General features: G+C 51.5%; 1 protein-coding gene across 3 annotated transcripts in view; it reads right to left on the bottom strand.

Moving 5' to 3' along the window:
- The window catches only part of PRR5L (proline rich 5 like), a 44645-nt gene extending 27243 nt beyond the window's left edge, over nucleotides 1-17402 (bottom strand). For 2 of the 3 annotated variants that reach the window (XM_064152370.1, XM_064152393.1), the window contains exons 1-4: nucleotides 17339-17402; nucleotides 6987-7343; nucleotides 5617-5697; nucleotides 1785-1833 (exon numbers count right to left, since the gene is read on the bottom strand). In XM_064152370.1, the coding sequence (XP_064008440.1) occupies nucleotides 1785-1833; nucleotides 5617-5697; nucleotides 6987-7156 (300 nt within the window). In that variant the 5' untranslated portion in view covers nucleotides 7157-7343; nucleotides 17339-17402. The remainder of the gene's footprint in view (nucleotides 1-1784; nucleotides 1834-5616; nucleotides 5698-6986; nucleotides 7344-17338) is intronic. The other variant, XM_064152376.1, reaches the window with a different exon arrangement.
- Between the last annotated feature and the right edge of the window lie 7812 nt (nucleotides 17403-25214).

Below are 25214 nucleotides of genomic sequence, written 5' to 3'. Positions count from 1 at the left end.
GGCTGCCCCCAGGCCCCACTCATTACCTAAGAACCAGCACCTGCCTCTGTCCAGTAAATAGGAAACAAACACCACCAGTCTTCTGTTTCCCCTTCCTAAACACAGTGCACAGCAGCAGGAGCTGCTTCAGCAACTGCTGAAACCTTTCTCTTTTACTCAGAGGAAAGCAAATACCTCGTTTCCAGCAGCCTCCTCTTCTTGCTTTTAATCAACGCTACACTGAACAAGTTCCAACACCAAATGCTCTCAGAATCACCCATCACACTTTGATGTGGTTACATCTGGAGCTTGGCCTATCTGGACAGTCTCAGCAGGAGGTAAGGACACTTAATCACAGTGGTGATCGACCAGGTCTTCCCTCATCCTTCATCTTTCACTTTTTCACAGACTGCATCTAAATCCATGGGGCTGAAAGAAGGCGAACAGTAGCCAGGTTGACTTCCTGCTGATAGGGAACTTCCTTTTCTCCCCTCCCTCCCCAAGCTGAAGGCTGTTATCTCTTCCCCTTTGCTTAGCCCTGTGGCAGGAAACCTACTCCTGAATTCTCTGTGCTAAAGAAACAAGGTGAAAGAAAACTATGAAGAGGTGTCCCATTTTCTTTACAGGACCGTGACAGGGTCCCAGCAGCCTGAGGAAGAACATCCTTCATTGAGCACAAACACCCAGAATTGGGATGGCTACTGAGGCTACCTGTCCTGCACTAAAAAAGCCCACTGCCACCATCAGCTGCTGCAGACAAAAAACTGAAACACAGAATGGGACATCCAGCAGGGACATCCTCCACTACAGCAGGCTGCTCAAGGCCTTATCTAACCCAGTCTTCAGCATCTCCAGGATGGGCCCTCAACCACCTCCCTGGGCAACCTGTTGCAGTGTCCCAGCACCCTCCTGGTGCAGAACTTGTTCCTCACATCCAATCTCAATCTGCTCTGCTCTCATTTCAAACCACTGACCTCATCCTGTCCCTGCAGGCCTTTGCAAACAGTCCCTCTGCAGCCTTCTTGCAGCCCTTTCAGGTCCTGGCAGGCTGCTCTTAGGTCTGCCTGGAGCCTTCTCTCCTCCAGGCTGAACACCTCCAGCTCCCTCAGCCTGTCCTTGCAGAGCTACTCCAGCCCCCTGATCATCTTCGTAGCCTCCTCTGGAGCCTCTCCATCAGGTCCACGTCCTTCCTGTGTTGAGGGCTTCAGAGCAGGACACAGCCCTGCAGGTGAGGTCTCACCAGATCAGAGCAGAGGGGCAGGATCCCCTCTCTTCATTTCTGGTCACGCTGCTTTGGATGCAGCCCAGGCTGCCACTGGCTTTCTGGGCTGCCACTGCCCATTGCTGGCTCCTGTCCAGCTTCTACCCTACCCCAGCATCCCAGGTCCTTCTCTACAGCACTGCTCTCAATCATCCCCCAGCCTGAATGGATCTTTAGGATTGTCCCAACCTAGGTGCAGGACCTTGCACTTGGCCTTGTTGAACCTGCTGAGGTTTTCCCCAGTCACTTCTCCAGCCTGTCCTGGTCCCTCTGGATGCACCCATCCCATCTTTCAGACTTCTCAACCACACCACTTAGCCTGGTGTCACCTGCAGCCTCTCAGGATGCCCCAGTCTCACAGTCTATAGCACTGATGAAGATACTGAACAGCACTGGTCTCAGTACAGACCCTGAGGGACACAACTGAAGCATGTTGCCTATATGCATGCAAAAAGGGCTCCTCTTCTTTATTTGTTTACTGTTAATAGGGTAAAAAAACTGAAGGCAGCAACCCTGAAAAGGAAGTGAGCAAATCATGTAATACCTGAAAGTAATCTGTGATGAAGGATCCCAGTTCACTCTTCAGCAGCCGTCTGTAGACAGAAGGAAGGCAGCCATGAAGTAACAGCTGGTGCTGGTCATTTCTTACAGGTACAATCACAATTTGCTGCCCAGCACACCACAAAGGGTTGGTTATTTTGTCACTCTGGCCACAGCTACACTGCCTTTACCTTTAGGGAAGTACTTTAAAAGTGCCCACAGAGGCTGTTCTCGAATGATGACTGAAGGCAGCAGTGTAAGTTTCATGAAGTCACATGAAACAGGAATGGAGTCCTCTAGTTATAAGACATACATCTAGGAGAAGCAAAAAGCCCAAACCAAAACCAGCCAGCCAAATGAACAAAGAGCCTAGCATTTATGCCCCTGAAGGCACAGAAATCTGGAGAGAGGACTTGAAATGATTTACTTGGTAATTCCTGATGTATTCTTTTTTATCAAACACCCACTCACTTCACTGGCAGCAGCCTGTGTCTCTAAGGCTGCACTGCCTTTGCTCCTGGAAATACGAGTTAGGAGGATAACGAGAGGAGCAACGAATCACAGAATGCTTTAGGTGGGAAGGGACCTCCAAAGGGCATCCAGCCCAACCCCCTGCACTCAGCAGGGACATCCTCCACTACATCAGCTTGCTCACAGCCTTGGCCAGCCTCACCTCAAACACCTCCATGGGTGGGGCCTCAACCACCTCCTGGGCAACCTGTTGCAGGATTCCAGCCCTCTGCTGGTGCGGAGCTTGTTCCTCACATTCAGTTTCAGTCTCTCTGCTCTCATTTCAAACCACTGCCCCCATCCTGTCCCTGCAGGCCTCCAAAGTGAACGAAGAAGTAGAAGCTGTGGCTTCTACTAAACTCCCACGACCAAAAAATGAAGAAGAAGTCCTATTTTCCCAGAAAGATCTACTAGAAATTTCATCAGAGCCTTTTTAAATCCACGCAGCCAGGCACTGCTCTAAAACACTGCATTCCACTACCCTGCAGGTGTTCCCAAGAGGCAGAGAGGTGGTGCTGAGAGATGTGGGTTAGCCCCAGCCTGGGTAAAGTTAGAGACTGACTGGCCTGGAAGATTCTTTGATTGAGAGAGGACAGAATGGATTGGGTTGGAGGGGACACTAAAGAGCAACCAGTTCTGCCCCCTGCCATGGGCAAGGACACCTCTCACTAGACCAGGTCACTCCAGGTCTCATCCAGCCTGGCCTTTCCTCCAGGGAGGGGTTATCCCCAACCTCCCTTGGCAGCTTGTGGAGCACTGCCCTTCTCTCTCTCTCTCTGACTCGAAGCAAAGCCCTCTGCTCTTCAGCAGCAGCCTGCTTTTTGGTTTAATCTACACTCTGTTGAACAGCTTGCAACACTGAAAGCCACTCGAGAGAGAACCCAAGGGAGGCTTCTCCTAATCACAGCCAGATTGCCTCCTGCTTCCTGAAATCCCATCTCCCAGGGGTGTGCAGGCAGTCCCTCTGCAGCCTTCTTGTAGCCCCTCAGGTCCTGGCAGGCTGCTCTTAGCTCTGCCTGGAGCCTTGTCTCCTCCAGGCTGAACACCCCCAGCTCCAGTGGTGCTCCTGACATTTCCTTTGACTGTGACAAGTGACTGTCAGAGCAGATTCCACTCAGAAGATATCAAATAACAGCAAGACGAAAGCCTGGTGGCAGCACAGAATGTCACCCCCTGCTCCTGTCACTGCCACCTCCTGCAAAGCCTGGCAGCCTCTTCAAGCCCTGCACTCGCCAGCTTCCACCCAGGAGCAGAGTGGAGAGCTCTGAACAAGGAAGATGCACCAGGAGAGTTGGCTGGCTGACAGGTCTGGCTTGATGCCCAGTGTCAAGCAAGGGCTTCACCTCAAGCACAGGGAACTAACGTGTTGGGAGCTACTGCAAGTGACAAGTGTCACACTGCAGGTGTGCAAACAGACACAGAGGCAGATGCATGTCCTCAGCTCCTTAGATGGACAGGGACCAGCTACTTGAACGTTCAAGTGGCCTATTTAGAGGCTGACATTTGGAGATGTAACCAATGCCCAGGCCACCTGCAGGAACATTAATCATGTATTTCAAGGTGAGTGGCTCCAAGTGCTGCCTGGCAGTGCCACTCTGAGGAAGATGGCATTTTCCCTCCCACTGCCAGCAACGCTCACATGCATGGACACAATTCACAGAGAACTTCCTGTCCCTCACCCAGCTCTTGCTAGTCCAGATCCACCAACATGAAGTGAGCATGGTCCAGCCACTGGGGTCAAGCCCAGGCACTGCAGCTATTCTGCCTGGCTTACTGGCATCCACCATGGTGGGCAACAGCCTGGCAGGTAAGCCACAAAACACAAAGCTGGTCCCCAAGTCTGCAACAGGTGGTGGGTAAGGGGACTTCCAAAGTCTCACGACATTGGGTTTTCTTTTCATGTACAGAAAATTCACCCCAGGGAGATGCTCCAGCAGAATCACAGAGTAGTTTGGATTGGAAGCAGCCATCTAGACCAACACCCCTGCAGCGAACAGGAACATCTGCAACTAGAGCAGGTTATTCAGAGTCCCATCCGACCTGATCTGGAACGTTTACAGAGATGGAGCTTCTGTCACTCTCACTGCCAAGCAGAACTCTCCCTTCTCTCCCCAGCCTAGCTCTCCCTCTTTTAGTTTTGAACCATCACCCTCTGTCCTGTCACAACAGGCCCCGCTCAAAACTCTGCCCCCGTTTCTCTTATTGCCCTCATTTAAGTACTGAAAACCCACAATAAGGTCCCCCCTGGAGCCTTCTCTTGATGCCTGCCAGCCTGAGCACACAAAATTACCCTCACAGCACAGACACTGCCCTCAGCCAGCTCTCCAAGGGAATTCTGCTAAACTTTCACCTTTGGGAGTAGACCAAGCAGGGCTGGCTCCTGACTTGCAAGCTGCTTGGATATGGAAAGCAGGGGAAAGGGTGGTTCTGACTCTGGCTTAGAACACACTCAGCCTCAATAGCTACTGGAATTTTGGCATGCAGGACAAATCCAACAGTCATGGGGGGGGGCAAGTTAAAGGAGAAGTAGAGACCTATGTGATAGCATTCACAATGAATGAGCAGGGATGAGTTGTCTAGTGACAGGACAAGGGGCAAGGGACACAAACTGGAACACAGCGAGTCCAGGGAAACAAAAGGGAAACGTTCTTCACTGTGAGGGTGCTGGAGAGGTTGTGGAGTCTCTTTCTCTGGAGACATTCAAGACCCATCTGGATGTGCTCCTGTGTGGCCTGCTCTAGGTGATGCCGCTCTAGCAGCAGGGGTGGATTGGATAATCTCCAGAGGCCACTTCCAGCCCCCATCACTCTGTGATTCTGTGATGCAGTGGGAAGCAAAGGGAGGAGAAGTACAACAGTCCTCCTAGCAGCACTTAGAAATGAGGCAAGAATAAATTGTTCTTTATCTACTCTACAGCCCTATTTGTTGCTAACCAAACTTTCCAAATAATCAGACATGAAACCACAGAAGAATCAACAAAAAAATACTGCTGGTGGTGACCAGAATCAGGGTTAGAAAATGTTTGTGAGGCTTTTAGGGTTTTTTGCCTTTGAGATTTGTATTTTCAGGCCTTGCTCTGCAACTGCCATATGAAGATGAAGCTTTTCAATGCAGTGCTGTGTTTGTTTCGTTTTAAGCACTCCACAGTTCTGAGAAGCACAAAGTTAGCCAGCCTCAAACCTCAAAGTTGTGCTTGAACATTACTTTGATTCCTGCTCCTCCCACCAACATCCCACCAACACCTAACTGTAGTTCTATGGGGGAGCACAGCCAAACAAACACCAAGGGAACAGCAGCAAAAACTCCTGTTCATTTCAGCAACCTACCTGATGTTCTCGTTGAGGGTGTAAAGTTCATTGTTCTGCAGGCCTCCCCCCTTGAACACATTTATCACTGCTGTTTGAACACTGCCAAAGAAAAAGAGAAACAAGACAGTACAACACCCATCAATAACAGCCACCAGTGTGATGCAACACAGATCACACTGCGAGGCAGCTGACAAGAGCTGAATGGTTATTATGGGGTGGAGAGGTTAATTGCACTTAAATACTTCCACTCTTTTTTCTCCCTGTGAAAATCATCCCTTCCTTATTTACCTGCATCTGCCATGGGAGGCAGAGCAGAACCAGCCTGAAGCTGTGCCTAGAGAGGGAAAGTTGCTCCAGGGGGACTGGACACAAAGAACATGTTCAAACCAGGGAGGTCTTTAGGGGATCTCTGCTGTGTGCTGGATGCAGACTTTGGGCAGTATCGGCCAAGCACATCGCACTGCATTATCTGCTGGTGCTAGCAGGAACCACCTAATCTGCAGCATCAGGCAGGACACTGAAAGATGTTCTGCAGCCAGCATCACCTCAGGCAGCCTCAATTTCAAGCCTTGCTGATGCTTTTAAGATGCTGTCAGAGGCTCTTCCAACTCATACTTTGCTGACTGTCGGAGAGGGAGTCAAAGTGACAGCACATGAGATAACTTAGCAGGTCTGAAGGCTTGCCTGGGCTAGTAAGAGGAGGTGTCATTCTCTTAGCAGGCATTCCCTTCTGTCCTGTGAAGGTGCTGGAGCAGGCTGCCCAGAGAGGCTGTGGAGTCTCCTTTTCTGGAGACATTCAAAACCCATCTGGACACTGTGATCCTAAGCAAGTGTCTGTTGGTGGCCCTGCTGGCGCAGGGACATTGGATAAGATGATGTCCAGAGGTCCCTTCCAGCTCTCACCATGCTGGGATTCTCTGATTCCCTTTTGTGAGCCAGTTATGGCATCTGCACAGCCCACAGACCTCAGCTCACTGCACTGCCACCAAGCTATCATGTTTCTGGAGAGCTACTTTTGTGTGTCATCACTAAGCCAAGCTAGGTCAGCAAGCAAGAGGGGTATGCAGAGTGCAGAGCTGGTGCAGGGCAGCAGAGAGGAAGGTGGAAACAGCCACTTTTTGGCAGCAACAGTCCATTAGATCAGATTAAGACACCTTGCTTGTTGCCCCTCACACCGCTTCTCCAGCTGCCATTGCTGCATGAGATCACTGCAGGCAGGGTTTGGCTGTCAGTAGGAAGTGCTGGTGGAAGCCACAAGCCCAGCAGTCGTCAGAGGAACCTGCCTGCGGTAAAAGCTCTGTGACACGCGGAGCAACGCCTGCCGTGCAGCGAGAAGCTGGCCTCTGGGAGGGGGTAAGGCATGTGTTTTCCTGCGTGGTGCTGCTCACCTGTTCCAGGCAGAGTTGGAACTCAGCTGCAGAGCCTGCCGTGCTGCCTGAAACCGTGGCAGGTCACTAAGGACCGGGGAGCTCATGAAGCGAGGTCGGGGCCTTCTGAAGGAGCCCATCTTGTGGAACTGGAGAGCAAAGGACGGAGCTACGGTGAACCCTCCAGTCATAGGGTCAGGTGGAGTGGGCTAGGGCTGTCAGAAAACCTCTTCTCTTGAAGATCCAAGTGTCAGTCTCAGTGATGTCAATGAATCTTCAAACCCAAGGACTCAGAGTAGCGCAAAAGCACAGCCAGCCTTGGGCTAGCAAGTTCTCACCAGCACCAGGTCGTGACAAGACGACGGAATTGAAGCAGCCCTGCAAAGCAATGAGAAAGGAGAAGAGGAAGACTGAGAAGAGAGGGGTGAAAAATATCCTATCCCATTGAGAACAAATTTGGCAAACCTTAGCACAGAATGCTTTGGGTTGGAAGGGAGCCAGCAGTAAGCAAGGAACCTTCAAGGAGGCCACATCACTCAGAGCCCCATTCAACCTGACTTTGGTGCAGGGACAGGGCATCTCCCACATTCTCTGGGCAAGCTTTCTCCCAGAGTTCTTCAACAGCAGCCTCCTATCCCACTATATCCATTAAATGACAACCCAGCATCACCAGCCAGATGCACACGAATGGTCCCTTTTCCTTTGCAATGAGCAGAGATGCAAGAAGGGAGGTGCCTGAGTCTCTAGCAGAAGCTCTTCAGTTACTTTTAACTCCAGCAAGTCACTCGGGTGTATAAAATGGTAGAAACTGGGAAAAAAGGAAATGAGTTCAGCAGAAAGAAGCAAAGGCTGAACACTGCAAGAGAAGATGAATAAACACAGCGTGCTGGGGCAGGGAAGGTGGTGTTTGAGAAGTGCAGTACAAGACAATAAACCCCACTTTCTACCAGCCCAGAACAAAAAGGATACAACAGGGAGCTCCTGCAAAGGAGTTCTGACAAGCAGACATTTTGAGGGTAAACTTCTATCTTTACAGTTCTCTGCAGAATTTCTACAGAGGAGACAAGGCTCTGAGGAGACCTTACTGTGGCCTTCCAGTACCTGAAGTGGGCTACAAGAAAGCTGGGGAGGGGCATTTTAGGGTGTCAGGTAGTGACAGGACTAGGGCGAATGGATCCAAGCCAGAGGAGGGGCTATTCAGATTAGATGTCAAGAAGAAGTTCTTTGGCATGAAGACACTGGAACAGGTTGCCCAAGGAGGTGGTGGAAGCCTCGTCCCTGAAAGTGTTTAAGGCCAGGCTGGATGTGGCTCTGGGCAACCTGATCTAGTATGAGGTGTCCCTGCCCATGGCAGGGGGGTTGGAACTGAATGATCCTTGAGGTGCCTCCCAGCCCTGATAATTCTGTCATGTAATTGTTGGCCATAACCAACTGCTTGTACCTTCCACTCTGGCCATCATCTCCATGTGAATATGGAGTCCCAAGGAAACCACAGAAACAGAAGAAGTTAACTTGGATAAAAACCACCAGAAGAAAAGAAAGAAAAAAAAAAACAACTTTGGCAAACCTACTGCACCACACCTACTGCACTCTCATCCTCCTAGAGACAACTACAAAGACCAGACGGAGCTGGCAGTACGAAGAGTGGAGATGCAGAAGAAAAGGAAAGAGGAGGAAAAAGTACCCTAGCAAATAAAAAAAGTGTAACTGAACTGCACATGAAAGATGTAGAGCAAAACCTTCTCTTTTCCACCATACAGCATCACAGAATGGTTTGAGTTGGAAGGGACCTCCAAAGGGAATCTAGTTCAACCTCCCCTGCACTCAGCAGGGACATCCTCCACTACAGCAGCTTGCTCACAGACTTTTCCAGCCTGGCCTTGAACACCTCCAGGCATGGGGCCTCAACCACCTCCCTGGGCAACCTGTTGCAGTGTCCAGCACCCTCCTGGTGCAGAACTTGTTCCCCACATCCAATCTCAATCTGTTCTGCTCTCATTTCAAGCCACTGCCCTTGTCCTGTCCCTGCAGGCCTTTGCACACAGTCCCTCTGCAGCCTTCTTGTAGCCCCTTCAGGTCCTGGCAGGCTGCTCTTAGCTCTGCTTGGAGCCTTCTCTTCTCCATGCTGAACACCCCCAGCTCCCTCAGCCTGTCCTCCTTGCAGAGCTACTCCAGCCCCTGATCATCTTTGTGGCCTCCTCTGGACCCTCTCCATCTGGTCCATGTCCTTGTGTATGTCTGCTGAGCTTGGGCTATGGATTGACAAGACTGATTCCACAGCACTAGAACCATGGCATTACACAAGGCCTCAGCACAAAGTTCCTGAGCACATCTTACCAAAGGAACAGGCTCATGGAAACTCAGCTTTATCTCTTCAATCTTTACTAAAGACACTCAGACAGATAATCAACAGGCTCTTGTCTGTAAAGAGCAGATAAGACACCCTTCCTTGTCCTTCCTCCCCCTACCCCAGCCTGCAATCCTGTCTCACAGTCATGTCAGCCTCATCAGGAATTTAGGACAAGATCTTCAGTTTTAGGATGGGATTCAGATTCTTATTTTCACTTGCTTGGGATTCAGAGATACAAATCTATCTTACCTAAGCAGGTAATGGCAGTTTCCGCCAACTGCTGCTCTGAAGGCAGGCTAGCCACCAAATGGTGTCACAGTATCACAGTATCACCAAGGTTGGAAGAGACCTCACAGATCATCAAGTCCAACCCTTTAGCACAGAGCTCAAGGCCAGACCATGGCACCAAGTGCCACGTCCAGTCCTGCCTTGAACAGCTCCAGGGACGGCGACTCCACCACCTCCCCGGGCAGCCCATTCCAGTGTCCAATGACTCTCTCAGGGAAGAACTTTCTCCTCACCTCCAGCCTAAATCTCCCCTGGCACAGCCTGAGGCTGTGTCCTCTTGTTCTGGTGCTGGCCACCTGAGAGAAGAGAGCAACCTCCTCCTGGCCACAACCTCCCCTCAGCAATAAGGTCACCCCTGAGCCTCCTCTTCTCCAGGCTAACCAATCCCAGCTCCCTCAGCCTCTCCTCGTAGGGCTGTGCTCAAGGCCTCTCCCCAGCCTCGTCGCCCTTCTCTGGACACGCTCAAGCATCTCAATGTCCCTCCTAAACTGGGGGGCCCAGAACTGAACACATGTCCCAACAGCAGACCCTCATCTTATCAGACCTGGAAATCAGGGAACCATAGAATGGTTTGGGTTGGAAAGGACCTCCAAAGGGCATCCAGCCCAATCCCCCTGCACTCAGCAGGGACATCCTCCACTAGAGCAACCTGCTCACAGCCTTGGCCAGCCTCACCTTGCATAGCTGCAGGCATGGGGCCTCAACTCCCTCCCAGAGCAACCTGTTCCAAACACCAAAGTCTGTGAGACTCTACCCCTGCCCAGAGCCTATTTTCTGAGTTTCATAAGACTCAAAGGAGCAGAGCAACAATAAAACTAGAAACGTTTTTGGGCACAATGAGTTTGCAGATCCTGCACAAGGGGAACATACCAGCAAAGCACCTAAACCCCACTGAACGCTTCCAGCAGACCAGACTGTCCCCTCTCACCTGACTGGCACTCAAAGCTCTCTCCAGAGCAAGGCAGTCTTGCCAGTAAGGCTTTGCTCTGGCAAGGAAGCTGCAGTTTGATGGCCATGCCCACAGCCTGCGTTCTGTGCAGTGCAAGGTTTGGGCTTTTTCCCTCAACAAGCTGCCCTTGCAGTAAGAAGAGCTGGACCATGGTGACAAGTTGGTAAGAAGCTCTGGTGCTCTTCAGGCCACTGCAGCTATTGGGAATGAACAGCACAGAGCTAAATTCTGAGCACAGGAAGAAACAATTTCCATTTTGCTGAGAAAATTCTGAGAGAATTGTGCAGAAATGTTCAAAAGTAGACAATGTCCTCCCAAAGGCTTCCAGAGCACACTCCCTCACATCTGCAGTATCCTCCTCCTAATAGTAAGACTCCATAAAATGCAGCATGGCCAGGGATGGAGAGAGTGGACCCTGCCCCTCAGCTCTGCTCTGCTGAGACCTCACCTGCAGGAAGAACATGGACTTGATGGAGAGGCTCCAGAGGAGGCCACAAAGATGATCAGGGGGTTGGAGCAACTATGCTAGGAGGACAGGCTGCAGGAGCTGGGGGTGCTCAGCCTGGAGGAGACAAGGCTCCAGGCAGAGCTAAGAGCAGCCTGCCAGGACCTGAGGGGCTACAAGAAGGCTGCAGAGGGACTGCCTGCACACCCCTGGGAGATGGGATTTCAGGAAGCAGGAGGCAATCTGGCTGTGATTAGGAGAAGCCTCCCTTGGGTTCTCTCTCGAGTGGCTTTCAGTGTTGCAAGCTGTTCAACACAGTGTAGATTAAACCAAAAAGCAGGCTGCTGCTGAAGAGCAGAGGGCTTTGCTTCGAGTCAGAGAGAGAGAGAGAAGGGCAGTGCTCCACAAGCTGCCAAGGGAGGTTGGGGATAACCCCTCCCTGGAGGAAAGGCCAGGCTGGATGAGACCTGGAGTGACCTGGTCTAGTGAGAGGTGTCCTTGCCCATGGCAGGGGGCAGAACTGGTTGCTCTTTAGTGTCCCTTCCAACCCAATCCATTCTGTCCTCTCTCAATCAAAGAATCTTCCAGTCCAGTCAGTCTCTAACTTTACCCAGGCTGGGGCTAACCCACATCTCTCAGCACCACCTCTCTGCCTCTTGGGAACACCTGCAGGGTAGTGAAATGCAGTGTTTTAGAGCAGTGCCTGGCTGCGTGGATTTAAAAAGGCTCTGATGAAATTTCTAGTAGATCTTTCTGGGAAAATAGGACTTCTTCTTCATTTTTTGGTCGTGGGAGTTTAGTAGAAGCCACAGCTTCTACTTCTTCGTTCACTTTGGAGGCCTGCAGGGACAGGATGGGGGCAGTGGTTTGAAATGAGAGCAGAGAGACTGAAACTGGATGTGAGGAACAAGCTCTGCACCAGCAGAGGGCTGGAATCCTGCAACAGGTTGCCCAGGAGGTGTTCAAGGTGAGGCTGGCCAAGGCTGTGAGCAAGCTGCTGTAGTGGAGGATGTCCCTGCTGAGTGCAGGGGGTTGGGCTGGATGTCCTTTGGAGGTCCCTTCCCACCCAAAGCATTCTGTGATTATACATATCCAAAACTGTTACTGCTACTCTTTGACTTCCCAAAACTTCCCTTCCTTATCTTCCTCGTACATACTCACCCCCATTCGAGATCCTCTCATCCCTGCCTTCCTCCTCCACTTTTTGCATGCTCTCTCTTCAAACTGACCTCACGTCATGCCTTTATTCATAATACATCTCAAACACATTCACATGTAAGAGAAGAAATTCGGTGCTTTCCCCTTAGTTATGCTTTGAGTTCCTGAGGTTAAAGCAAACCTGAAACTCAGAGCAAAGTTCTGCTCAGACTGAGAGGAAATAAATGAAGATGGGGAAAAACCTCTGCATCACGGACTGAAAAGCTTCTCTGTATTTAGCAGACCACTCAAACCCTTTGGAGTTGATTGCCAGTTACAAATGAGGCTGGAGCTGCACAACTGTATTGTGAAGAGCACAGTTCCTCAGGAAAAGACGTAAGAAATCAGCCAAGGCACAGAGCAAGCCTGTGTGATATGGCCTAAGAGGACAGGCTGTAGTAAAGAACATTCAGAAAAAGAAGTATGTTGTAATGTCCTAGAATCAGAGAGTGGTTTGGATTGGAATGGACCTGCAAAGGGCATCCAGGCCAACCCTCCTCCTCCACTACAGAGCTTCCTCACAGCCTTGGCCAGCCTCACCTTGAACATTTCCAGGCATGGGGCCTCAGCTCCCTCCCTGGGCAACTTCTTCCAGTGTTCCACTACTCTCTTGGTGCAAAACTTGTTCCTCGCATCCAATCTCAATCTGCTCTGCTCTCATCTCAAACCATTGCTCTCATCCTGTCCCTGCAGGCCTTTGCAAACAGTCCCTCTGCAGCCTTCTTGTAGCCCCTTTCAGGTCCTGGCAGGCTGCTCTTAGGTCTGCCTGGAGCCTTCTCTTCTTCAGGCTGAACACCCCCAGCTCCCTCAGTCTGTCCTTGGAGGAGACCGTCTTTGTGCTTCCCTGCTCTTCGCACTTCTTTCCTTGCTCTGTTTTCACATCCCCCTTGTTGCTATTACAAACAAAAGCATACCCAACGTCTTTAACCCTGGGGCTACAAAGCATGGCAGTTAAGTGCTTTGCTTAGACATCTGGAGCCAGCCTTAGCCAGCTCTAACACAACTGGATTTTTGCTGAGGTCCTCAACACAATTTTCCACCCTCTGAGCTGCACTCAGCTCCATCTTGTACACTAAGAACAGGTTGTTATGCCCTGCTGCATAGAACCCAGTACGTTCTCTGTCAAGGTGCACTTAGGCTCGAATTCACACTAGCAGAAAGGAGTACCAGAGGCCAGACGTTGTGAGTAAACACAGAATGCCTGATCTTACAGGTCAGCACAGTCCCAACCACCCTGCCACGGGCAGGGACATCTCTCTCTTGACCAGGTTGCTCCACCTGGCCTTCAACACCTCCAGAGAGGCGTACCCCCTGGGCAACCTATTCCAGTGTCTCAGCACCCTCCCTGTGAAGAATTTGTTCCTAATCTCAAGTCTAAACTTCCTCTCTTCCAGCTTCAAGCCACTGACCCTCATCCTATTGCCACTGACCCTCACCCTATTACTATAATCCTTTGTAAAAAGTCCCTTCTCAGCTTTCTTGCAACCTTTTTCAGGTACTTGTGATAAACCCCCACAAACAGTACAGGTACCCAGAAACTGGACTCAGTGAAAAGGAGTTACAGAAGAGATAGCATTCTGGTGTTTATTTCCTTGCTCCTTCTCTGCCTCTGGTGATGCACCTGAGTCCCACTCCTCCCTTAAGAATGGAAGCTACCTGCACTTCTCAAAGAAGAGATTAAATAGGTCACCCATTCTGTGGCTTTGGGTACTGGAAATGCAAGGAATCAAATTCTTTCAAAAGGGACTGAGGAGTCAGTAAACAGTACCTGTGCTCTGGCTGGACTTTGACAGAGCACCCTGGGAGCCTTATCAGTCTCAAGCTGACATCAGATAGCTCATGAGCACACCACAGGAAAACGATGACAAGGAATTTTATCTTGAAGGCCAAAGACATCTGCAAAACTGCCACCTTAACACTGCTGTCAACTGTCACAAGGAAACAGGGCTATGAAGCTGGAACAGCAAAAAAAAATAGACTCTTCTATGGCCCTGAGGTCACCTAGACTGCCCTGCCCACTCTTGGAACTGCCAGCTGGAGGGACAATCCACACAGAACCCTGTGCAACGCACCCTACCTGACCTGACAGCTCCTTCAGTCAGCTTCAGGATGACTCCATTAGAAAAACTACTGAATAATCTGTGGCTGGAAAAGTTTCTTCTTGACTCAAGCAATAACCAACTGCTTTTGATCCCAAAACAAGAGTTTTCCTCCTGCTGGTGGGTCACAGAAGTCCATGCCACTTGGCAAGAACGAGCTGTGTGCCAATAGCCTGCATTGGCTTAGATTACTGTGAAGCCTTCAGTGCCTTGGGATGTGTGGTCTGCTTTTTCTTATGTTTTGGAACACAGGAGAATCCTCTTTCCTTTGTGTTGTTTCCATCCAGTACTCAGGTAGTTCAAGTTTGTTAATTATAAGAAGGATACAGAGCTGCTGGAGAGAGCCCAGAGGAAGCCACAAAGATGATCCAAGGGCTGGAGCACCTCAGCTAAGAGGACAGACTGAGGGAGCTGGGGGTGTTCAGCCTGGAGAAGACTACAGGGGAACCTCAGAGCTGTCTGCCAAGAACTGAAGGGATCCTACAGGAGGGCTGCAGAGGGACTTTTCCTGAGGGTGTCTAGAGAGACAGGACAAGGGGCAATGGTTTGAAGCTGAGACAGAGAGGATTAGATTAGAGCTGAGGAAGAAGTTCTTCAGTAGGAGGGTGCTGAGACTCTGGCACAGGCTGCCCAGGGAGGCTGTGGCTGCCTCCTGCCTGGGGGTGTTGAAGGCCAGGCTGGATGAGGCCTTGAGCAGCTGAGTCTAGTTGAGAGGAGTCCCTGCCCACGGCAGGAGATGGGAGGAGATGAGCCCTGAGCTGCATTCCAACCTGAGCCATTCTGTCATTCTATGATTCGAATCTCTTACATGTTACAGCTCAAAGTAAAGAGGCAAACCTTCTGCAGTATCAATCAGTGCTCTGCACCTTCTCTGACAGGCCAACCAATCACAATCATCTCTCTTGGGTCTAAAAAATATGCATAGCTTTAATAGAAGAAACTGAATCTGAGCAGCAAGGTTAAGAGTGCAAATGCTTTGCCACCAAAATTCCCCACTTACCTACACAGAAATGCCATTAGATCTGGGTTGCTATCACAGATCACAATCTCTAACCTAACGTGGCCATGAAGGCCACCAACATCCTCGCCTGGATCAGCAATGGTGTGGCCAAGCAGGACCAGGGCAGGAATTGTCTCCCCACAATCCACACTGCTGAGGCCACACCTTGAGTCCTGGGTTCAGTTTTGGGGCTCTCACTCCCAGGACACTGAGGGGCTGGAGCAGATCCAGAGAAAGGCAACAAAGCTGAGGAAGGGTCTGGAGAACAGGGCTGGGGACGAGTAGCTGAGGGAGCTGGGGGTGTTCAGTTTAGAGGAGGCTGAGGGGAGACCTCATGGCTATCTACAGCTCCCTGAAAGGAGGCTGCAAACAGTGGTGATTTGGCTTTTCTCCCTAGTAGTAAGTGATAGAAAGAGAGGAAATGGCCTCAAGGTACACCAGGAGAGGTTGGACATTAGAAGAAACTTCTTCACTGGAAGAGTTCTCAAAGGCTAGCACAGGCTGCTCAGGTAGACAAATCTCCATCACGGCAGGTGTTTTAAAGAGGCAGAGATGGGATGCTGAAGGACATGGTACTCTAACAGCCTTGGCAGAACTAGAGACTGGTGGGACTGGACAATCTGACAGGTCTTTTCTGACTGAAATGATTCACTCCCATGGCTGTAAACCAGCTGGCATAACTACCTGCACTTATTTTCAGCAACAGGTCATTTTTTGTTGCCAAAACACGAACAAAGTTCTTGACAGGGGTCAGAGGGCAGGATTTTACCCCTAGCTAGGCACTTTCATAATTTGGGGAAGCACATAGTCACATCCCACTGATCTACCTATACCATGAGGGCCCCCTGCACACCTGGGCTGTGTCATCTGCCTTAGAAAAAACACTGGGCAGCAAACACCTGAGCTTCGACGTTCTGCACCTCACATGAAGACCGCTGGGTGTCCATGTGAAACACACACAGCGGTGGGGGCAAGCTGCAGACAGCTCTTGCACGCTACTGCAGCTGCCCATGAGCCTGGCACAACTGAAACCACCCCTACCACAAACTGCAGTGCTGCTTCGAAACACTTGCTGCTGACAAACAAAAATATCTCTCATCGAGACAGCCCAGTGCCACGGCCAAACCATCATATGACTGGAAAAGGGCAGGGAAAAAAAACCAGCTGTGCTTTGGGCTATTCTTTTTCAGCACTGCCAGCCACAACCTGCCTTGACTGGGGCGGGGGGGGGTCACTGCTGGCATGACACGTGGCTGCGGCTGTCTGGCAGAGAGGAAGGAGGCAGGGGACAATTCTGGCAGTCAAAGAGGTCGAAGGCAGATGACAGTCGTGAAAATGGAAAGCACTGTAAATATTGCCAGGGCTCTGAGTGCTGGTTGCGGGGACACCTGTGACATCTGCATGGAGAAAATACGAGAGGAAGAGAGAAGGGGATGGCACCACAGGGAGGTGGCTGAATCCCATCCCTGGAGGTGTTTCAGAGGCAGAGAGGTAGTGCTGAGAGCCATGGGCTAGCGCCAGCCTGGGTACAAGTAGAGAATGATTGCACTCGATACTCTTAGAGGTCTTTTCCACCCAAAACCATTCTGTGATTTCACGGAGCTACACTTTTTAAAGCAAGAGGCCTGTTCCTCGCAGCTTTTGTCTGCCGCTGCAGCAGCTGCGTGCCAATGCGGTGTACTTGGAGAGCGTGGGGAGAAAACCCCCTTTCCCTTCACCTCCTCTTTCACAACTGCTGTGTCTCCTGAAAGGGGGCGGAAGGCTGAGCCCGGGCCATTTGCTTTGGAAATGACTCACTCGGCAGCGCGACGGGGCCGAAGGGTCTATTTTTAGTATTTTCAGATGCAGAACTTACCGGGTTCGATGCCTGCGCTTCGCTGCGGAGGCACGGCGAGAGCAGCAGCCTCTCGCTTCCGCAAGCCCCCACCGCGGGAAGCATGCCCGCGGGCACAGCCACAAGCACCCCTTGGCTGCCAGCATCGGCGCCGAGCCGCGCAGCCGGCTCCGAGCGGGGCCAGCCCCCACCGAAGTCTCCCCGCACTCACCCCGCCGGGCGGGCGCGGGCCGACTGCTCCGCTCCGCTCCGCTCTCCTCCGCGCTGCCGCTCCGCAGCGATGCCGCCAGCCCGGCCAGCGCCCAGCCGCGCTCCGGCGCTGCCGGGCCCCGCCAGCCTCTCTCGTTTACAAACTGCCTCTCGCTGGCTCCTCCCAGCAGAGACAAAAGGCGGCTGAGCACAGCGCAGCCGAGCTGGGGGCTGCCCTCGCAAGGGCCTCCCGCCTCCGTAGTTAGCTGGGAAAGCGCTCCCCGTCCCGTCGGGGAGAGTCAGGAAGTTTAAATTCTTCCGACCTTCCGCGCAAGAAAGGGACGGGAGAGGATAGGGGAGCTGCGGAGGCCCTTCCCGGCACAGGGCGGCCGGCCCGGGCTCCACCCCGCGGCGTCTCGCCGGGGTCTCGGGCGGGAGACGCTGCGCTTGCCGCCGGCTCCCTTCTGCGAGATACAGGAATGTGAAGGGGACGGGACGGGGGCAGGGGGGTTGCCGCTTAAATACTTTTTTGGCTGCCCAGGGAGATGGTGGCGTCGCCGTCCGTGGAGGTGTTCAAGAAACGTGTGGACATGGCACTTCGGAGAATAGTTTAAAGGCCCTGGTGGCGTTAGGTCCATGGTTGGACTGGGTAATCTTGGAGGGCTTCTCCAAACAATTCCATGATTCTAAGGCAGGGCTCGTTTTATTCTGATCTCATGGTTCAAGGTTCTTCTGGCAGCTGCAGCCCAGTGCAGTTCATTCTCTGAGCTGTCACAGCCTGCAGCAGGTATCAGGAACTGCTGGGGAAAAAAGAAAAACAATCATCAGTAATTCGGAGTCCGGAAAGAGATTTAAAAGCTGCAATTAGTTGCAATCAACAAGCAATGGCATGGAAAGTGTTACCCAGCCAGTGACGCCGACTTGGGGAGAGACACTGGTTAAAGGGCTGTGATTTCTGGGTTTTAAAGGACACAGAAGGCTTCACGACAGCACAGCTGCTCGGTTGGCTCTTGTGGGTTAGTTCATGCTGCTAATGCTCCATAACATATCAGCGCTGCCTGTAGAGAAAATCCAGACGGTAACTTCGGAGCAGGGTTGCATTTGAGAAGAGCTCACAGCAGCCTAGAGTTCTTTCAGATGATAAAGCCTTTTAAGATCATCCAGTCCAACCATTCTCTAACTCTGCCAAGCCTGATGCTCAACCATGTCCCTCAGCACCACATCTATTCCATTGTGAAACCCTTCCAAGGATGGGGATTCAACCACCTCCACGGGCAGCCTCTGTCAGTGCTTTAGAACTCTTCCAGTGAAGATGTTTCTTCTAATGTCCAACCTAAACCTCCCCTGCTGCAACTTGAAGCCGTTTCATCTTATCCTATCACTCATTAGTAGGGAGAAGAGACCAACACCCACTTTGATTCTTCTCTGGAACAAGTGTGCTGTCCCAGCAGCCCATGTTGTGATCTTTTAATACTTTTGAGTTTTTCTTTAGATACTCCTAGCAAGATGACATGAGAACACTTGCTATATGTGTTTCAAGGAGGGGTATTCTCAAGTCTCTCCCCACAGCCTTCTCTTCTCAAGGCTGAACACCCTGAGCTCCATCAGCCTGTCCTCATAGCAGAGCTGCTCCAACTCCCTGATCATCCTCCTGGCCTCTTCTAGAGCCTCTCCATCAGGTTCATGTCTTTCCTGTGTTGAGGGCTCCAGAGCTGGACATAGCCCTGCAGGTGATATCTCAGCAGGATCCCCTCTCTCCATCTCTGGCCATGCTGCTTTGGATGCAGCCCAGGCTGCCCTTGGCCTCAGTGCCCATTGCTGGCTCCTATCCAGCTTCTCCCCCACCAGTATCCCAAAGTCCTCTGCAGGGCTGCTCTCAATCTCATCATCCCCCAGCCTGGACTGACCTCTAGGATTGCCCTGACCTAGGTGCAGGACTTTGGACTTGGCCTTATATGATGGGAATTGGCACCATTCCAGCAAATAACACTTTGGGGCATCTGTTAATGTCCTAACAATTAAAAAGGTTTGTTGTCATTAATTTGTCACATGCTATTCAAACAACAGAGCAAGAACTGCTGAAGTGGAATTTGAGTGGTGGCCTCAATCCACAGCTCATGATGCAGCCTGGAAGTCACCACTATGGGTAGACTGAAAGCAGAAACAAGGATGGGATTTATCACAACTGAAGTGCTCTCCATGGGCCATCCAAAATCCTGAGGAATCTGCAGGTGAAGAGACTGGTGGCCTGACCAGATGGCACACTCCTGCTGAGAGGAATCCTCAGGTCTCCTAAAGAAACCAAGCGCAGAAGCTGGCATCTTGTTTGAAAGAGTAACGGCCATGGTTAGGAATCAAAGCTTGACAATACATTCCAGGTGTGGGGGAAAGAGCTGCACAAGCAGAGCTGTGCACCCCCCATAGTTAAAAGACAGGAAGATGTTTGCTCTAACCATGCTTCTCAAGCTTTAGGACTGCCACCGAAGGATGTCCCTGTCATGACACAGACTTACTGTGACCTTCCTGATGTATGGGCGCATTCCTGCTTGTGGGAAAGGAGGGAGGAAAGAGATGAAAGGAGCTGCCACCACACCACACTTCATTGGAAAGTGAGGTGTCTGTGGAAGGACTCACAGAGAACCAGAGAACGCTGGGGGTTGGAAGGCACCTCCAGAGATTACCCAATCTGATCCCCCTGCCAGAGCAGGGTCACCCAGGGCAGGTCACACAGGAGCACATCCATGTGAAAGCCTCTGAGAAGGATACTCCACAACCTCTCTGGGCAGCCTGCTCCAGGGCTCTGTCACCATCACCATAAAAATGTTGCTCCTCACACTGGGAGGTTGTAGCCAGGTGAGGTTGGTCTCTTCTCCCAGGCAACCACCAATAGAACAAGGGGACACAGTCTCAAGTTGTGCCAGGGGAGGTCTAGGCTGGATGTTAGGAGGAAGTTGTTGGCAGAGAGAGTGATTGGCACTGGAATGGGCTGCCCAGGGAGGTGGTGGAGGCACTGTCCCTGGAGGTGTTCAAGAGAAGACTGGATGAGGCACTTAGTGCCGTGGTCTGGTTGATTGGCTAGGGCTGGGTGCTAGGTTGGACTGGATGATCTTGGAGGTCTCTTCCAACCTGGTTGATTCTATGATTCTATGGCACCTCCTGGGTTCCAGCTTGTATCTGTCGTTCCTTGTCCTGTCAGTGGGCACTATCGTAAAGAGCCTGGCTCAGATTGCAACCGGCGAGGCAACAGCGTCGGAGCGGTGAGCTCTGCGGGCGGGGAAGCCCGGAAAGAAAGGAGAAGCCCACACTGGCAGGCATCGCTCGGGTGTGTGCTGGAGAGGGTGGCGTTGCCGGGAAGCGCGGGGGATTTAACGGCGGCGAAGGCGGCAGCGCCGCTGAGCCTGCGGAGGTGAGCCAGCAGCTGCAGTGCTGCAGCGCCCGGGGCCGGGCTGCAGAGGGCTCAACGGCAGCCTGAAGAAATACCGGCAGCAGTCAGGCAGGTGCTGAGAAAAATGCATCACGAGTAACATAAATAGAGTTCACTACCTCCGCTGAAGTACGATGGTCTCCACCCAGCGAAAGATGACCGTGCTCCTTAGGCGGTCCGAAATGGAGCTGGGAACCCAGAGTGAGCTCCCGCTGAAGGATGTGATGGTGCAGGGGACGGGCTGCAGGGAATGCTGTAGCCTCTCTCTGGTAGCAGAGGGCTGTGTGCCGTGTGAACAGGGAGGTGATCTGCTCAACCAAGCGGCACAGCCGCACGGGGCAGTTAAAAGGCTGCAAGACCATGCGGAAAGGCTTAGGAGCATTAGGGAGGCTGAAATGGAGATACAGTGGTGGAGCCAGGCGCTGCCCTGCCTGCAATGGAAATGAGAGCACCTGCCACAGAGCACCCAGGAATGAGGGGTCCCTGCACTGCCCCTGAGGCAGGTACATTGGGAGACACATGAAGAAAAAGAGAGTTCCCTGCCCTCCTGCCACCAGGCTGGCAATAATAGAAGAAGAAGATCAGGGTAGGTGAAAGCAGGTTCCTGCTTGGGGTCACAAATATCTCCCTTCCCTTCCTACACCCCCACCTCAGATACATTTACAGAATAGGTATGAGGCTCTGGAGGTAGAGAGGAACGAAGATGGAGACAAGCATCCATTCAGTGAGTCACCCAGGGCTTCTCATTCACCCTCACACCTTAAAACTTCTTCAACGAGGAAGACAAGGAGGGTAATTGTGGTAGGTGACTCTTCTGAGGGGAACAGAGAGGCCCATTTGCAGCTCAGCCCCATCCCACAGGGTCTGCTGTCTCCCTGGGGCTTGGGTTAGAGATGTAAAGAAGGAATCTCTCTGCTCTGGTGCAGCCTTCTGATTATTACCCTTTGTTAGTTATGCAGGCTGGCAATGATGAGGCTGCAGACAGAAGTCTAAAGGCAGTTAGAAAGGACTTGAAGGAAGTGACTGTTTGAAGGCTCGGGTGCACAGGTGGTGTTTTCACCAGTCCCCCAGGAGGTGGTGGAGAACACACCTGTTTAGCACATGGCTGACAGCAGTGGAATTTTGGGTTCTTTGACCATGGGGAAGTTTATATGGCACCTGGTCTGCTGGCTGCAGGTGGAGTGCACCTTTCTGACGGGGGAAAAGGATCATCACAGAGGAGTTGGCGAGGCTTGTTGAAGGGAAAAGGGGATGAAACCAGGCTTACTAGAGAAGAGCCTAAGGACAGCCTTCAATCTGCTGCCCCACTCAAGGTGGATAATGGTGTTATAAGCAACAATAAAACCACAGGGCCCACTAATAAGATGGTAACCACAGAAGTGACTGGGAATGGCCACCTAGCAAGAGTATGGCTTACCTCCCTCTCTGAAATGCTTATGTACCAATGCACAGAGTATGGGGATAAGCAGGAGGAGCTGCAGATCTGTGTGAGGTTGCATGGCTATGACATAATTGCAATCACTGAAACATGGTAGGACAGCTCCCATGACTGGAATGTTGTCATGAGTGGCTGTGTACTATTCAGGAAAGACAGACCAACAAGACAAGGTGGTGGTGATGCTTTCTATGTGCAAGAGCAACTGAAATGTGTGGAGTTCTACCCAAGGGTGCAGGTAGAACAGATTGAAAGCCTGTGGGTAAGAATTAAAGGGGAGTGAAACTCTTGTTGGTGTCTACTAAAGACCACCAAACCAAGAAGATGTTGATGAGGACTTGTACAGTCAACTGGAGGTATCCTCTAGAACACACTCCTTGGTACTCATAAGATGATTTTAATCATCCTCATATTTGTTGGGAAGCTCACAACAGCCAGGCATGCCCAAAGGGCTCTTGCAGTGTATTGGTGATAACTTCTTGATGCAGGTAGTGGAGGAATCAACAAGGAGAGATGCATTGCCAGACCTTGTATTAACCAACAAAGGAGGACTGGTTGGGGACGTTAAGGTCAGGAACAGCCTTGGGGACAGTGATCATGACATGGTGGAGTTACACAAGGTAGAAGCAGGGCAATAAGTAGGATTACAATCCTGGACTTCTGCAGGCTAACTTTGCACTTTAAGGAATCCCATGGGCTAAGACTCTGGAGGGTAAATGAGCCCAAGAAAGTTGGTCAGTTTTTAAAAGCCACTTCCTTCAAGCCCAAGATAGGTGTGCTCCCTTGAGTAAAAACTCAGGTAGATGTGCTGGGAGACCTGCATGGATGAGCAAGGAGCTTCCAAAGGAGATATCATGGAAGAAAGAAAATTACAGATCGTGGAGGAATAGGCTTGTCACTTGGGAAAGCTGTAGATAAGTTGTCAGGGCATGTGGGAAGGCAACAGGGAAGGCCAAAGCCCTCTTAGAACTAAAACTGGCAAAGGAAGTAGAAGTGAGCAAGAAGGGTTCTTCAAATACAACAGTAGTTAAAGGAGTAATAGGGAAAGTGTGGGCCCAGTGCAGAGTGAGAAGGCAGCCTGAGAACTGAGGATGGAGAGAAGGCAGAGTTGCTGAATACCTTCTTTCCTTCAGTCTTTACTCCTCAGACCAGCCCCTGTGAACTTCAGACCCTGGATGAAGGAGAGAAAGCCTGGAGGAGGGAAGACTCTCCACTAGTCAGTGGAGACTGGGTTACAGAAATTGGATATTCACAAATCCCTGGGCCCTGAAGAGTGTTGAGAGAACTGCCTGATGTTGTCACTCTGTCACTCTCCATTGTTTTTGCAGAATCATGGCAAACAGGAGAGGTGCCTGAGGACTGGAGGAGAGCCAATGGCACTCCAGTCTTCTAAAAGGGCAAGAGAGAGGTTCCAGGCAACTACAGACCAGTCAGCCTCACCTCCATCCTTGGAAAAACAATGGAGCAGCTCATTCTGGAGGTCATGTCTGGGCACATGGAGAAGAAGGTTATTAGGAACAGTCAGCATGGATTTACCCAGAGGAAATCAGGCTTGGCTAACCTGATAGCATTCTAGGATGTCCTAACTGAATGGGTAGATGCAGGCAGACCAGTGAATGTATTTATTCTGCCTTGACCTTAGCAAGGCTTTTGACACTGTCCCCCACAACATCCCACAGGCAAGTTCAGGAGGTGTGGGATAGAAGAACAGAGAATGAGATGACTTAGGAACTGGTTAAACAATAGAGTGCAAAGAGTGGAAGTCAATGATGCCAGGTCCAGCTGGAGAGCTGTGACTAGCGGGGTCCCCCAGGGATCAGTGCTGGGTTCAGTCCTGTTCAACATCTTTATCGATTACATTGAGGGCAGAGACAGACAGAGTCTGCAAGTTTGCTGATGACACCAAACTGAGAGCCTTGGCTGAGACACCTGAGGCCATTCAATGAGACTTGGGCAAACTGAGAGCTGGGCAGAGACAAACCTTGCTGAACCTCATCAGGATCAATGCAGAGTCCTGCACCCGGGAAGGAACAACAAACTGCACCAGTACAGGTTGGGAGGTGATCTGTTGGAGAGCAGCCCTGTGGAGAAATACCTGGGAGTGCTGGTGGGCACCAAGCTCTCCATGGGGCAGCAATGTGCCCTTGTGGCCAAAAAGGCAAATGGGGTCCTGGGGGACATTAGGAAGAGTGTGGCCAGCAGATCGAGGGAGGTTCTCCTCCACCTCTACTCTGCCCTGGTGAGACCTCACCTGGAATATTGCATCTAGTTTTGGGCTCCCCATTCAAGAGGGACAGGGATATACTGGAAATTCCAACAGAGGGCTACAAGGATGCTGAAGGGCCTGGAGCACTGCCTGATGAGGAGAGGCTGAGAGCCCTGGGGCTGTTGAGTCTGCAGAGGAGAAGGCTGAGAGGGGATCTAATTAATGTCTACCACAAGCTGAGGACTGGGGGCCAGGAAAGAAGGGACAGGGACAGGCTCTGCTCACTTGTGCCCCGCAAGGGATGGAAACTGCAGCACAGGAAGTTCCACCTCGACATGAGGAAGAACTTCTTCACTGCAAGGGTCCCAGAGCATTGGCACAGGCTGCCCAGATGCGTATGGAGTCTGCTTCTCTGCAGACTTTCCAGCCCTGTCTGGATGTGTTCCTGTGTGACCTGTACTAGATTCTATGGTCCTTCTCTGGCAGTTGGTTGGACTGGAAGATCTCCAGAGATCCCTTCCAATCCCTAACATCCTGTGATTCTTCTTGACCCCCAGCCCTCAGATATTTATAGACACTGATCAGATCCCACCTCAGCCTTCTCCTCACCAGACTAAACAGCCTCAGGTCGCTCAGTCGTTACTCACAGCAGAGATGCTCTGGTCCCCCACTCATCCTCATAGCTCTCCATTGGACTCGCCAGCCAGCAGATCCCTGTTTCTCTTGAACTGGGAATCCCAAGACTGGATGCCATAGTCCAGGAGTGGTCTCAGGAGGGTGCCAGGAGTGAGGGCCCCTTTATGCAGCAGCATAGGTGCTGGAAAGACTTAAAC

Source organism: Pogoniulus pusillus, chromosome 1 (assembly GCF_015220805.1).
Source record: "Pogoniulus pusillus isolate bPogPus1 chromosome 1, bPogPus1.pri, whole genome shotgun sequence".
Taxonomy (NCBI): Eukaryota; Metazoa; Chordata; class Aves; order Piciformes; family Lybiidae; genus Pogoniulus; species Pogoniulus pusillus.
Note: the sequence above shows the minus strand (reverse complement) of the source record. Positions and strands in the feature narration are given on the sequence as shown.